At 39.1% G+C, this 16,257-nt stretch overlaps 1 protein-coding gene across 1 annotated transcript; it reads left to right on the top strand.

The window, feature by feature from the left end:
• Window positions 1–9,203: 9,203 nt before the first annotated feature.
• On the top strand, window positions 9,204–15,125 carry PNRC2 (proline rich nuclear receptor coactivator 2). The gene is made up of 3 exons (XM_072136700.1): window positions 9,204–9,392; window positions 10,597–10,786; window positions 11,479–15,125. Exon 3 carries the CDS (start codon window positions 11,497–11,499, stop codon window positions 11,902–11,904), a length of 408 nt encoding a protein of 135 aa, XP_071992801.1. The 5' UTR covers window positions 9,204–9,392; window positions 10,597–10,786; window positions 11,479–11,496; the 3' UTR covers window positions 11,905–15,125.
• The last annotated feature ends 1,132 nt before the right edge of the window (window positions 15,126–16,257 follow it).

Raw genomic sequence — 16,257 nt, 5'->3', positions numbered from 1 at the left:
AATTCTCCCGCTATACTACAAAAAGCATTGCCATAGTTGCCCGAGACTATACATATTATATATCAAAATTATCAAAACAAAATACGGAATTCATTATTAACCCCTTAAGGACGGAGGGTTTTTCGCCTCATTTCTCGCTCTCCAACTTCAAAAATCCCTAACTTTTTCATTTTTCCGTGTACAGACCTGTGTGAGGGCTTATTTTGTGCGTAACGAATTTTACTTTCCCGCAATGTTATTTATTTTAACATGCCGTGTACTGCGAAGCTGAAAAAAAATTCCAAATGTGGAAAAATTGAAAAAAAACCGCACGTGCGTCACGTTCTTGTGGGCTCAGTTTTTACGACTTTCACTCTTCGCTCCAAATAACATGCCTACTTTATTCTTTGGTTCGGTGCGATCGCGGTGATACCAAATTTATACAGGTTTTATTGTGTTTTAATACATTTTCAAAAATTAAACGAATGTGTACAAAAAAGAAAAAATTTTTTTTGCCATCTTCTGACGCTAATAACTTTTTCATACTTTGGCGCACGGAGATGTGTGAGGGGTCATTTTTTGCGAAATGAGGCGACGTTTTCATTGCTACCATTTTGAGGTCTGTGCGACATTTTGATCATTTTTTATTTCATTTTTTATGTTATGTAAAAAGGTGTAAAAGTCGCATTTCGGACATTTGGGCGCCATTTCCCGCCTCGGAGGTCACCGCCGGCCGTAACCGTTTTTATATTTTGATAGATCGGGCATTTTGGGACGCGGCGATACCTAATATGTTTGTGATTTTTACTGTTTGTTATGTTTTATATCCGTTCTAGGGAAAGGGGGGTGATTTGAACTTTTAATATTTTATTGATTTTTTTTATTTTTTAAACTTTTTTTTTTCTTTTTTTTTTCACTATCTTTTAGACCATCTAGGGTACATTAACCCTAGATAGTCAGATCGCTGCTACCATATACTGCAATACTACAGTATTGCAATATATGGCATTTTTGCAGCACATTCATTACAATGAGCCACTGGCTCATTGTAACGAATATGCAGCTGCCAGATAGCCTCGTGTCAAAAGAAGACACGAGGCTACCATGGCAACCGATCGCCGCCCCCCGATGACGTTCGGGGGCGTGGCGATCGAAAAAAAGATGGCGGCGCCCGCGCGCCGCCGTCTTTTAAACGCCGCCGGCGACTTTGCCGGCGGCGTTTAGGGGGTTAATAGCCGCGATCGGTGCAGGCACCGACCGCGGTTATTAGCGGTGGGGGTTTTGTGCAAAATGCAAAAACCCCCACCTCTGTATGAAGAGGACTCAGCCCGTGAGCCCTCTTCATACATCCCTTATACCTCTGCGCCGTAGAGCTACGGTGCAGAGCGTTAAGGGGTTAATGTTCATTTTTTAGTTAATTTGAAAAACAAAAAAGCCTTTTTTCCACTTTTAACCCCAAATAAAAATGAAAAAATAATAAAATTTCAACTTTTTAAAATAGCTCTAAAAACCGCAAGAAAATCTTAAGGTAGCATGCAAAAAAAAAAAGCTATGGTCCTTAAACCAGCGCCCATGAAAATTGCTAAAAATGCCTGGTCACTAGAGCCTTTTTAGGTCGCGTCACTAAGGGATTAAGGTGGCAGTAGATTTTGATTATTTATAAGCACTCTAATGGTTTCGGTTTGTTAAAGCAATACCTCTTCTATTAATTTAGGTCAGAATTACATCAGACCTGAGGAATGAAATCTGAGGTGTAGCTCCAGGCGAGGGACATTTTAGACATGTTTTGAAGCTTTGCCATTTACAGAGTGTTATCAAGTTTGTGGTGTTCATTTACACAACCTAATAAAACAAAAAATATAAAGAATTAATAAAAGTTTGTGTATGACAAAATATGGTGGTTTGATACTATCCATTAACACACCAATTATTTTCTTAGCAGGATTGGAAACATTCCAGTGGCATTTACTTACAATAATCATGTTTTGGCCAACTCCACTATCAACAAAGTGGAGTATTGTGTAAACATTAAAGGGGCTTTCTTCCCTTAGACAGGTATGGCATATCCACAGGATGTAGCAAAAGGCTACTGTACACAAGCATATTCAAATTCGTATCATGTGGTTCCTGACTTTGGCTCCCGGGCTTTTTAAAGGAGTACAGGCAGTCCCCAGGTTACATACAAGATAGGGTCTGTAGGTTTGTTCTTAAGTTGAATTTGTATGTAAGTCGGAACTGTATACTTTATCATTGTAGCCCTAGCCAGAACTTTTTTGGTCTCTGTGACAATTGGATTTTAAAAATGTTGGATTGTCATAAGACCCAGGATTAATAATAAAGCTTCATTACAGAAACCTGTGATAACTGTTAGTGCTGTTTATTGTAGCCTAAGGCTAAAGTACAATAACTTACCAACATCCAGAGGTCTGTTTGTAACTAGGGGTCGTATGTAAGTCGAGTATTCTTAAGTAGGGGACCGCCTGTATTACTTTAACACGTTCATTTATTTACAAGTTAGTACAAGTTTGTACTAAGAATAATCCCAGCATCCTTCATTGGATGCCACGTAATAGATTGTAGTTAGATTGGTCAATAACCACAAACTAAGGTGAGCTTCCAAAAAAGAATCCACATTGAATAAACAAAAAATATTTTGAATTCTTGTAGATGTGTGGTGCAGAACTGATTTATTCGTTTTAAGGCTTGCAAAATGAGCATGCACAACCATTTCTTTAACCGCAGAGAAACAAAAACCATTCTGGTTCCTCTATGTTCTCAGTAAGACCTCTAAGATACGGTACTTAATACATTGTGAAAAAGATAAACAATGTAAAATTTATGCTATATAAAACTAAATGTAAAGCCATTCATCTTTAAAAAAAAAAAAAAGTTTTTATTATAATTTCTCACATACAGTTAATAGTTGAAGTCAGTAAACGGACTGTCCAGGAATAAAGACACAGGATGTCTTGTCACCTAACAACAGTCTCTTTGTCTGTACAAGCTCTCCCTGCGGTGAACATGACCAAACCCACCACAGTCACATCCACACCTACCTTTCAGTCACAGCATGGGGAATACTCACAACCAATAACGCTGCTGGTCTTTTCAATACAAAGCAGAGAGCAAGTCTAGACCTGTTCTGTGCACTACATTTACATTTACAGATGACTAAATTAAACTAAACATTTCAAATGTAGATTTTAATACATTTATTTCTTGTTTTTTGCATAGCAAATTTTATGTACAAATATGTGTCTGTTATTTTATGGGGGGAAAGGATTGAAGATTTTTATTATGGATTTCTGGACCATGCCTGTCATTTGGCTGGACAGACAGGATGCTTTTTTATTTCATTACACTAAAAGGAAAATGTGTAATAATGCAAAACACACTGCTGTTCATTAAAAACTACCAATATGCCATATACCTCAGCAAAGCTTTATAAACCTTCAATAAAGCAGCTGGTGAGTCCATTGCCCTGGCTACACTTTTCATCCTGTATTTAACAAAGGGGCAAACATCGGAATAAAGTACAGGCGGTCCCCTACTTAAGAACACCTGACTTACATATGACCCCTAGTTACAAACGGACCTCTGGATTTTGGTAATTTACTGTACTTAACAGCTGTAACAGTTATCACTGGTGTCTACAATGAAGCTTTATTGTTAATCCTGGTTCTAATGACAATCCAACATTTTAAAAATCCAACTGTCACAGAGACCAAAAAAAATGTGGCTGGGGGTTACAATAATAAAATATACAGTTCCGACTTACATACAAATTCAACTTAAGAACAGACCTACAGAGCCTATCTTGTATTTAACCTGGGGACTGGCTGCACTCTAATGTGTAGTGATTGTACTTTGACAGAAAAAGTCAAATTCTTGGGGACACATTTATCAAACTCTGGCGTATGATTCTGCCCCCGCCCCCTGGCTAGGACACAGGAATTTCAGCTCAGACCTGCCGTAGAGTTGCGCCATAACCTGCACCCAAACAGGTTCAGACTATAAGCAGTGCACAGAATGGTGGTCCTGTCCCGCACCAGCCCACTGCACAACCCAGCACCTCCACCACCTACCCAATCGGCATAGAGGCAGAAGCCACAATTCCTGGCTCTGCGCCATGAATTGCGACTATATCATGACTTGTAAGCCTGTTTTTAGGTGTAAAGACTTTGACAAATATGTCTCTTGCAGTTGTAGAAAACCAAATACTTGCTTACTTCAAATGCTGAGGGTCATGTAACTGTGACCTGATGCTTAAAGCAAAGAAAGAATCACAGGACTTGTATTAGGACACACATATCTCATACTGGACAACAAACTGTTCACACGTTTGCCCCAAATGCTATTTTAACAGGTTTTGTAGTGGATATGTTAGGATTCGTTATGATTTTTTCAAACAATACCTAAAAAAAGTTGAGTAAGGGTGAACCGAGCCTTTCCTGATTATCTTAAAGGGGTTTAATATGGAAATAGAAGCACCTTATAATTAAATTCTAAAAGACTTATAGGTATAATAGGATTACAACAGTGTATTGTAATGTAAATAGATAATGCAATGGACAGGACTAGGGCTGTGTCTTTAGGCTTCTAAGATGTAAATTATATCTTTTACATTTGTCAAACATATCCTTGATGTCTGTCAAGGCACTATTAGTCCCTATGAAACCTATCTCTTCTAAACAATCTTTACCTTTCAATTCTGTAGAAAATTGGTCAAAGAGGACTTGAGTTTACCATACACATCGATTTTAAAAGGGTTTTCTCACTAGTAACATGTATTAATATGAGATGGCACAGGGCTTAATGTAATTGCAATGTAAGTGCAATGTTCAGTCCGCTGAGCTAAGACACAACATTGACTGTCAGATTTCTCTATATCTTTTATTGTTATTTTTCCCATGGTTCCTTGGTACTGCATGACATGGCCAGCTAGGAGCTGTACCATCTCTGCCTAGAGTGGGGATATTGTAGTTATTGTTCTCTCTTTCCTTCAGGTTTAAGAGACCAAACTTATGCAGCCAGAAGGAAACACTGTCATATTCTACATCATATCTGTGTGACAAATATGTGTCAGCAGTGATAATGACCAGCAATGGCAAAGATAGTAGTATGTGTTCCCCTCTGCAGAGAGTCTATGTAGCACAGCTAGACTGATGACTGAGGTTGTGAACCCCCTAAACAACCAAAAAGGCCAGAGATCATCATGATATGACATGACCCTATTGAAATAATATAGAATAAATACAGACCTATCAGATAGAAATAAACACTGTCTGAATTATAACTATTGGGAACATAATGAAGGAGTAAAAATGTATAATAATTAATAAAGATACTTTTATCCTGCAATACTCACTTTGGCCAGTGAAAGTAATGATAAATTGAGACTTGCTAAGGCGTCATGCACACAACTGTAATGGAGGCCCCCGAGAGGTCTATGGCATCTGATCAAAGTGGGCCGAGTAACCTGGGTTGGGCACTATATAATACTTTTCCTATGTCCTATATTTTGCTGGATTATGGCAGCAGCTTTCTGTGGAGAGGGGAGGGCTGAGGATTGTTCACCCCTCCTCCACCCGATCGTGTACTATGCCCGGGGAGAAAACATGGCCATGTGAATTAGGCCTGATTCTGTAGGTTTCTATACAGCAGTCATCTTAGTAACATAACATACAAGTCTCAAAGTTTGGTGGGCAACTCTATAATGCTTTGAAGGTGGGCGCTACATGGGTCTGCAAAACAATTATAATCTATAAAGAATGCACACCAAAAAGGAGTTTAACCCCTTAAAGGAAACCTACCACCACAAATCTACCTATAAAGGTAGATCGGGTGGTAGGTGAATCAATGGGACGTGAGGATAGCCCTTTTAAGGGCTAATCCTCACGTCCCCGCACTGTTTTATAAACTTTTATTACTTATATATGTTAATTTACTTATGCGGCTACCGGGGCGTGGAGTAGCCGCATCTGAGGTTACACGAGGCGGCTACTCCACGCCCCGGTAGCCACATTACCCCTCCTACTCACCATGTTCGGCGCGCAGCTGCTCGTAGCTGCGCGCCCTCGTCCGCCGATCCTGCCGTCTGCGCATGCGCAGAACAGCAGGCCCGCGCCTGCGCGGTCACTGCTCTGAAGCCGGGGCTGCGCAGGCGCGGGCCTGCTGTTCTGCGCATGCGCAGACGGCAGGATCGGCGGACGAGGGCGCGCAGCTACGAGCAGCTGCGCGCCGAACATGGTGAGTAGGAGGGGTAATGTGGCTACCGGGGCGTGGAGTAGCCGCCTCGTGTAACCTCAGATGCGGCTACTCCACGCCCCGGTAGCCGCATAAGTAAATTAACATATATAAGTAATAAAAGTTTATAAAACAGTGCGGGGACGTGAGGATTAGCCCTTAAAAGGGCTATCCTCACGTCCCATTGATTCACCTACCACCCGATCTACCTTTATAGGTAGATTTGTGGTGGTAGGTGCCCTTTAAGGAGTTTAACCCCTCACTGATTTCTCGCTCTCCAAATTCAAAAATCCATAACTTTTTCATTTTACCATGTACAGAGCTGTGTGAGGGCTTATTTTGTGCGTAACCAATTTTACTTTTCTGTGATTTTATTTATTATTCCATGTCATGTACTGAGAAGCAGGAAAAAAATTCCAAATGTGGAAAGATAATGCATAAATGTCACGTTCTTGTGGGCTCAGTTTTTACGCCTTTCACTCTGCGCTCCAAATAACAACTCTACTTTATTCTTTGGTTCGGCGCCATCATGGTGATGCCAAATTTATATAGGTTTTATTGAGTTTTAATAAATTTTCAAAAATTAAACGAATATGTGCGAAAAAGAAAAAAACTATTTTGCCATCTTCTGACGCTAATAACTTTTACATACTTAAGTGCACAGAGCTGTGTGATGTGTAAATTTTTGCAAAATGAGCCTACATTTTCATTGCTTCCATTTTGAGGACTGTGCGACATTTTGATCTCTTTTTATTACATTTTTAATGTAAAATTGTGTAAAAGTCACATTTCGGACATTTGGGCGCCATTTCCCGTTATGGAGGTCACCGCCGACATTAACCCTTTTTCTATTTTGATAGATTGCCCATTTTTGGACACGGCAAACAGAAAATGTGTTTGTGATTTTTATTGTTTATTATGTTTTATATCAGTTTTAGAATTTTAGAATTTTTAATATTTAATTCTTTTTTTTTTACATTTTTTAAACTTTTTTTTTTTTTACTATTTCTCAGACCATCTAGGGTACATTATTCCTAGATGGTCCAATCGTTCCTACCATATACTGCAATACTAGTGTATTGCAGTATATGGCGTTTTTGCATAGGATTACTTACAATGAGCCAATGGCTATCATGGCAATCGATCGCCACACCCACCCCCCATGACGTTCGGGCGCCGCCGTATTTTAAGTGCCGCCGGCGACTTTGCTGGCGGCATACAAGAGGTTAACACCCGCGAACGCTACAAGCACCGAGTGTGGGTGATAGTGATGGGTCTTTGCTGCAATATGCAGCAAAGCCCATCTCTGTATCAAGAGGGCTCAGTCCGTGAGTCCTCTTCATACACTCATAATAACGATATATCCGCCGCAGAGTGTAAAGTGGTTAATTACTGTATATTTATTTATTGTAAGAAAAAATAAAACTCATGTTCATTTATTTGCACAATAAATATACAGTAATTAAACCTTTATGTATTTCTTGTTGTGCACATAAAAAGGCCTGTTCTCTGTCCATTCTGTTTAGATCACCTTTGCATCACATATAGGATTACAATAGAATTTAACACCTTTAAAGAAAATACGATCAACACCTCCACTACTTACAATAAATGATGTCACAGCTTATTTTCACCTCCTATCAGCATGTCTAGAAAACTCTCTATAGACCTCTAGAGACCTGCAAGTCGGTTATAGACCATTGTTGTCTATGGCTATGAGGCTGCTGTAAAGCAGATAAGTTGCTGTAATTAGCTCAGGCAAGATGGCAGCCCTCTAATAACCATGGAAAGAAAATAGAAGAAAGAAATCTACAGTCAGAAATAAAAGTGATATTTTTTGTTATCTTATTTTAATCAAAATTTTTTGACTAATTATTTTAGTCAAAATATAAAAGTGACCTCTTCCCTTTAAGGCTGAATTCACACGACTGTGCCGGAGACTTACGCCCCCATAGACGGCATTAGCTGCACTTAATGGTCCGATGAGCACAACGTTTGCTTTCTGTACCGTTCGGTAGCCGCAAAAAGCATGCTTTATCTTCGGCCATGCAGCATTATTTTCAATGGATAGAGGAGAGGTCACCCCTCCTCCTCTCCAGCACGGCTCACGGATGCCCGCTCGGCTATGGCCAGCCTAGCATACGTTCATGTGCCGTATTTAAAACAGTTATCTCTAAACTTTTTATCGACTTGAAAGCTATCTCATACACTGATATTTTCCATCTTAATGATTTTATCTGTACAGTGGTCTCTCTGGCACATCATCTCAGAGGGGCTCAGTGTGCCTGAATGTAGGCTTTTTAGTCACAGAGAAGTTCCCGCCTCGCATGGAAAGAAACCTAGACCCCACAGCTATAGTCCACCCCCATAATCTGTTATTTGCTAGGGCTCCTTTTGTGGGGTGGGGGCTCTGTAATTCTTCATTGCCCCTATGGGGGTGCTGCAGAGGAACTGACCCTTCCTACCAGGCTCACTACACTCTACAGCACTACTATTGGGCCTTTGTCAAAGTTTTGTACAAAATGGAGATATAATTCTGTAATTTGTCGTCTTATTTCTAGTATTGTGTATCATAAATGAGGTTTTGTTTAGTTATTTCGACACGACACTTAGAAATTTTGCTTACTCTGCAACTTCCCCCACAGCAGCTCGCTAAAAGCAGCAAGAAAAAGCCAGTCTTTGTGACGTATGACACATGACTGGACTTTCCCTCCCTCCCCCGCCCCGTTCCTTGTTTCCAGGCGGATGTCGCAACCCTGCTGCAAGTTTCTCTCCAGTCTAACGACTTTGTTTTGCTTCCCCCCCTCCCCCTCATACAATAACAAGAGACGCGAAATGGAAACAGTGGGAGGAGCCCGCGAGCAGATGTCCGAATCCGCACCGCAACAGGCTTCACACAGGGAATAAGCCTTCCCATTGGCTGCTAGGAGACAGCCTTCTGCTCCCCAATTGGTTACGGCGGAAGTAGGCGGTGACTACGCTCCATTTTCCCTGGAAGGTTGTGCTGAGAGTTGTGAGTCGGTTACGAGGGGAGAGTGAGGAAGGTGTTGTCGAGGACGGAGTGTTATTGTGGCGTTATTGTTGTTTTACCGCTCCGGGAGCGTCGAGGAAGTTCACCACAGCTGAGTGGGAGATACGAGGAGCCAGTTTTGTGGAAGGGAGTCCTGGTAAGTTGTGGGTGAAGCGCGCTGCCCCGCCTCTCCGGGCGCCATGTTGTGCTTTGCTTTTCGCTTTAGTTCTTTGTTCCCCTGTGTCGCTTGCGCATTATCATGTTTTATCACTTTATTCTCAAACTTGACAAACTAGACCCAGGGGTCGTCCGGGTGACTGGTACCTGTGCATGGTCTAACCCCTGTTTTTCTTTTGTTTTCTCTTTTTACGCGATTTGTTTGTAGTGACTTTTATATTAGTCTTATTCTGATCATATCTTTGGCTGTGGTTACTAGTTTATATTCGACTCTGTGGGAACTTTAATTGCGTTAGCTTTATAAGCGTGTGTGGTTTTTTTTTTTGTTGTTTTGTTTTGATACATCAAATAGGGAAATAAAACAGTTTTCACAAAGTGATTAGTTCTGACACGAAACAAACAGCAGATTGGGGGGGCACCTCCCTCCCCCTTTGTCCTTGGCCAGGTAATCAAGGGTGTCACTTGCTGGAGCAAATTGGACTGAAAGAAACTGCTTTTGTGATGGTCTACCAATGTTGATGATTAGTATTATATTATTTTGACAATTTTGGGGTGTAAATGTTTTGTTACTCTGGATTAGTTCTGAACCAGGTTCTCCTGTTTACAGAAGTACGTGACGGTTCTGTTCCCAACTATGACGTGCGTGCCTCATGTGTTATTGTTCTTAGGATTGTGGGGATTTCAAGTTTTGTATTGGGACATTACTCATTTAATGTTTCTCAAAATGTGTTCTGTATGTTTAAGAATCAGATGTAAAGATATTTTGGATAGATATATATATTTTACACTCACTCATACAGATCTCTCTCCACATCTGATATGTGGCGAAACATAAGAGTAATGTTCTTATACAAAACTCCCCACAATCATAAGCCCAATAAGAACACATATTTCACAGTTAAACACACATAAGACGAGAAGTAGTACTTTTTTGCACTTTGTATTGTCTCCCTTCTTAACACACAACTCAAAACTAATTGCTCATATGCTGATGGTTTTGATTACTGTGTCTAATGTATCACTAGATGTTCTCTATCAAAGATAAACTGTATGTAAAACAATAGCATTAGGTCACCCGTAGCCTATGTATTGTGCTTTGCTCTGCACGTATGCTCCTCTAGTTGCTCCTCCTCTTATGACTTCATGTTCATGTGGTTTTTTTTTTTTTTTTTTTTTCGTGACAGCTGTACAGGTTTCACTTCCTGATTTCCCCTGCAGCTTTGTGCCAAGGGGATTCATGTTGGTTTTGGATTTTCACTGTCACATGCGAAAGCAGTCTGGCGAGTGGAAGAAAGGATCACAAAGGGTCGTACAATCCTTATTACATCTGAGATCTGGAAGTGCTGTGGAGGCGTTTGGAGGATCTGCTGCAAGGTAAATCCATGCTTCTTTGTGTAATGGTAGAGAAAGATCTAAAGTAAAATGCTTATTTTACATGCCTGTTTTACAAGGATATTTAAGTAAAAGAAAACTGATGTCTTCCCCTAATTTTTTGTTGCATCTGATACTGAACAATACTAAAACAATCAATTTGAAATCGTACTCTAGCTCCTCAGAACCAACCCATACTGAAATCTTTCCTCTTATGTAATTTTCTGTAATCACTATATGAAGTTACAGGTCTGTAGATAGAAGTTTGAGTTGGATTTTTGAGCACTGCACATCTGGGATTCCCAGATATTATTATTTATTATTTAGTGTTGTACATTTTGTAGCAAATGGGACTGTAGCTCTATATTCATGTGTGAACAGCATTGAAGTAAATGGGAGAAGTATGCAGTACCATACAATGCCTTCAGTACTTTTTAGGACACTTCATTGCCTGTTTAGTGGGGTCTGAATCTGGGCACCCACAGCCAGGGTTCAGACCCCACTTAATGGGCATTGATGAAGTGTCCTAAAGATTACTGTCTTGGTAAATGTGTTTCACTATGAGAGGGTGAGGAAAGTAGGTGGTGGTAGATATGCGTTTATGGAAGAGCAAATCTTACCTTCAAGCTATTGCATGCTATTTGTGTTAACTGTAAATCATATACTACAATTCTTTTGTCTTTTTGACATTTTAGGTGACATAAATATTGAAGATGGGCGGAGGCGAGAGATGTAACATTCCTGTTCAGCAGCTTAGACACACTGTCGGCAAACAGAACAATCGGCAGAAATTATTAGAACGTAACAATCAGAAAATGAACACTTCTGGTAAAGACAGAGGCCGTGGTCCATCTGGACTAGCATGGCAGGCCATGCAAAACAGAGCAATCAACAACAATAACCGATCTCCAAACCAGAACTGGAATTCTGGTTTCCATGGATCCAAACACCTTTTGAGTGCTCAAGATAACCAGAATTATGCTGGTGCCAAATTCAGCGAGCCACCATCACCAAGTGTTCTTCCAAAACCTCCAAGCCACTGGGTCCATCTGTCTTGTAACCCTACAGAGAATGAATTTATGTCCTTCCAGCTCAAAACACTGTTGAAGGTCCAGGCCTGAGCAGCTTGGACTAGATCAGTACAGCATTTACAGATTATTGCGGAGTAGCAAGCTGAAGACTGTCTATGTATATTTTAAGCAAATTATTATTTTTTTTTTGTATCGCATCTATAGGCACATAAACCAATATGGACTGGAACTGCTCTGCTTACACTTACTCAGGAGCTAGACTGAACTAAACCGTTGGAGAAACTTCTGTGAAGACTCCTGCATGAGAAGCACTTTTATGCAGCATATTTTGTGCATTTCTTGCCGAACCTTCCTTAAATCTGCTCAAACCCCTTTCTTGCAATACTTTTGCACTTGACATAAACCTGTGAAATCATGGAAATCTGGTTTGGCATAAGTAGCGTTGTCCTGCCAGCATTCAGATGAGCTTCACAGTTATGTATCATCTGTAAGGTCTTCATATACTTCATATATCACTTTTTTGTTTTGTAGAAGTTGTATGTTAATGCAGACTATCTTGCATTAGTCTATATTGTCACTTCAAAGCATATGTTGGGCTTTGAGGAAAGTGTGTGGATTTTTTTTCTTTTCTTTAGACTGCTCCTCCCCATACTGGTTTACTGAGCAAGTATGTTTATGTAATCAATATGTGCCAATTGAATTGCAGGTTTGCACTGCCAGTGACTGCCAAAACCTGAATAACAACTCGGATTTAAAATTGTGTCCTCTGGGAAAACTCCCCCCTACCCCTTATGGTTGTCTTTCACCTACAGGACCTCTCCAATTTGCTGCAGTATCCATTATATATTAGCACAATCCTTACCTCATACCATCTTGTAGCTTTGGGAGAAGCTCCCGAGCCTTGGGAAATAGCTGCTTGGACAAGCAGATCGCCTACACAGTCACTTTGAATTAGAGCTGTTAAAGGTTTAAATATTCCCATAGCGATAGGCATTTTTTTTCAAACACTAATGTGTAAGTATATGATTTTAAAGGAAACTTTCATGTTTTATAGCAACCAAACACGGCAGAGCTTTCATTTTGAAGCACTGTTTTTTGTTTTGTTTTTCTTGGAAATGTTAAGCACCAGAGGCTCAGATACCTTAATTTCTTTTATACCACAAACAAGCGCAGGCTTTTTTTTTTTTTTTTTTTTTTTTTTCCCCCCCTCTTTTCATATAGTTTGGTTTTTTTTTTTTTTTTTTTTTATTATTTATGTGATATGACCTCTTGGTTTGCTACTCTGCAATAATCGTCAAGCTAGCATTTAGTACTAGAAAGTAAACGTTCTGTAAATACCTGTAAAAGTTGTAGCATATGTAAATGAAAGCAGAAGCATCTGCGGAGATGAAAGTATTTTTTAGTACAAACTGCTGAATGTAGTCATGCATAAGCCATGACTTCAAATATTGAATATTTTGTTAAAACACATACATTGTGTGTGAGTGAGTGTAGCCTTTGCACAAAGTGCCAGTATAAATATGTACACGTTCTCGTGTTATCAATTGTAACTGGTTCTGTAGTGGGATTGGTGCAAATGAAGCATTTGATTATTTTATATATAAATATAAAAAAAAAAAACTAAAAAAAAATAGCTGCTCAGAACAGATTGACATTGTTTTTGTATAAATAGATGTATTTTTTTAATATCTTGGAGGCTGAGTACTCCCACTGCTCAGTCGCTTTGAAACTGTAAATAGATGTTTTTGTAAATGGAGTATATATGAAATGTTGCTCATGTCGGATGAACTTAAACCTGAATTGCACTGTGTGAGCCTTCATTCCATGATTTAGGAGTATACCATATCCATATTAGGATATCAGCCTATGATCTTATGAACATTTTTACATCTATGAAGATGCAATGACACAAGCCCAGCTTGACTGCTCTAATATGCTCAACAACGGCCTTACCTCCTTGACAACCTGGATTCCTGTTTTGAGAAGACTGGATGTTCCTTCAAATTTCTCATCTAACATTTTTCTGTCCTTGTAGAATATTTTGCAGGTTTATTGGACTATGGTGTATGTGAGATTTGCACTGTACTTTGTTTAGAGCTTTGCATTATCCAGTTATGTCCAATTATGTCTATTAGCTGATCATGTTGGCTACAAAGGATGCTGTTGCATGTTTATACATGTGGACAGTAATCTACAAACCTGTTTCCAGAATGCCTTGAATAGGGAATTGTGTACAATGTACAGAAGTATGAAAGCAGAATTTGGACGCATTTGCAGAGCTATAAAGATTTTGAGTGGTTTTTGCCACACCGGATCCTGTAAGAATAAATTTACGCACTTGAAATGTATAGGGGAACAAAAGCCCAAGTTGGAAAACCTTTCCAGTGTGAAAGTTTAAGTGCAGCTCTGTTTTTACGTCCTAAGTCAGTTTTCTGCATGGACCCTGCGGAAGCAGTATTAAATTTACAATGCTTTAATTTTGTAATGGTATTCTAGTAATATTTGTGCCTGCAAAATTTGTATTGTGCCATTTATTTTTACCTTCATACCTCTTGGAGCCCTTATAAATATTCTTGCACAATGGGGAAATATTGGCATGCAATGCATATTTAGAAAACAAAATAACTGATGTGAGGAGCTGTAAAATGGCATGTGTTGCTGCTAAGTTGCTATGTTGAATTTGAAGTCTGAGTAAGGGTGGTAAATAGTCTTGCCAGTACTCAATGTAGCAGTAAGAAGCCAAGCATAGCATGGTTTAAGATTTTTGAATTACCTCTCATGTCCATAAAGTACTATTATAAATTGTGATCCAATTTTGCAGGTTATTGTATGTTTGAGGATATATGTTCTCTTGCCCCTAAATAGGCTGAAATACTGACAATCTTGCATTCTAACTGTAGACGGCCGTCTACTAATCAGTACTGCTGGAAGAGCCTACTTTAGTAGCAAAGTACATTTTCCCCCAATGAGACGCAACTTGTCTTTTATTTTTCATAGATTTTTTTTTTTTTTTCTGGGCAAACATTTCTAGAATACTGCTGTGCTGTATTCACTATATTGAAATTGTTACATTGTGACATGTTTGTTAAATGCATCTATTTATACACTAAGAATGTCATAGCAGCACTTAAATGATATCAACTGTGGAGATTAAAAAAAAAAAAACAATTGGCATGATTATAGGTTTACATATTCCCTGTACTCCATAGTTCTTTATTATGAAATGCCCAAATGGAATTGGCACACAAATTTTAAGTAAAACATAAATATTGAATTTGGTAAAAATTGAATAAATTAAGAACTTCCCCCTATGTTGAGTATTGTGTGTTTGTGACAGTAAATTGGCTTCTTTATTACATCAATTGCATGGTTTGAAGGGGTACAAACAAAATAACACATTCTCTAATTCATGGTTAACAAAAATACAACATTTCACAGATCTAATTCCAACCGGTTTCTATCAGTCCTGGTATGTACAATTTTGTTCTGACTATGGTTGGGCAGATTCTTCTCATGAATAGCTTCTCCTGTCTGCACAATGCAGTGCTCTCTGCATCTAGCCCCTTCTCCCTCCGCATTACAAATCTCGCTAGTGAATGTTCAGAAGCTAATTGAAAGTGTAACCAAAGAATGTGCCCTGATGATCTAGGCACGGGGAATCCTGAAGTGTCTGTTTGGAAAGTCCCTGTTACACTGACCTTTACTAGATCATCTAACCTGAGTAAAAAGGGGTTATAATGAACTTTATCGTGTAAATACACAAAGGGATTAAAACTTGAACTTTCTCTCATGGGCAAAAAAACACTTTAAACAAAGTTCAAAACTACTGTGAATAGGGATTAACAAGGAAAAAGGAGTATAATCTACCCCTCTGAAGATGGTGTGCAATTTTTTTTACAAATGACACGTACAAACTGAAGTTTAATATACATAATTCTACTAAACCCAACAAACCATTTATTTTCTGACAGCAGTAACTGCCCTAATTTTCAAAATTTCAGTAAGAACTTTACACCGGCACCTTCATGCAATTTTTGATTCAGTGTAATATTTTATTAAAAATGTATAACTGAGCCCCATACAGAAAATAATTAGCTTCACATCTCCTAAATTTAATCTAATGAAGCACTCATAGATACCACATTGTCATAGGTTCACATTAATAAATCCTCATAGAATGACCGAAATCACAATATGCTTCTCATCTAGTTGCCACCTGCAAAATATAGCAACATTTTTTAAATGTAAAGGAACCCCTAAAACCTAAATATTTTGAGAGGAGAACCTGGCGATTGCCTTTTGACTTAACAGGTGACCACCCTGAAACATGAAAAACACACTGAAAATACATAAACCTAAATTTTCACAGAAAACTTGCATCAAAGCAGAGGTTTAGAAAGTCAGTGAGCAAACTTATATCACAACATCAACAATCTATACTCC

Source organism: Engystomops pustulosus, chromosome 2 (genome assembly GCF_040894005.1).
Source record: "Engystomops pustulosus chromosome 2, aEngPut4.maternal, whole genome shotgun sequence".
NCBI lineage: Eukaryota > Metazoa > Chordata > Amphibia > Anura > Leptodactylidae > Engystomops > Engystomops pustulosus.
This window is presented reverse-complemented; position numbering and strand designations above follow the sequence as displayed.

Coding starts and splice junctions, on each gene's coding strand:
- PNRC2 (XM_072136700.1), top strand. CDS start 11,497: ATGGGCGGAGGCGAGAGATGTAACATTCCTGTTCAGCAGCTTAGACAC.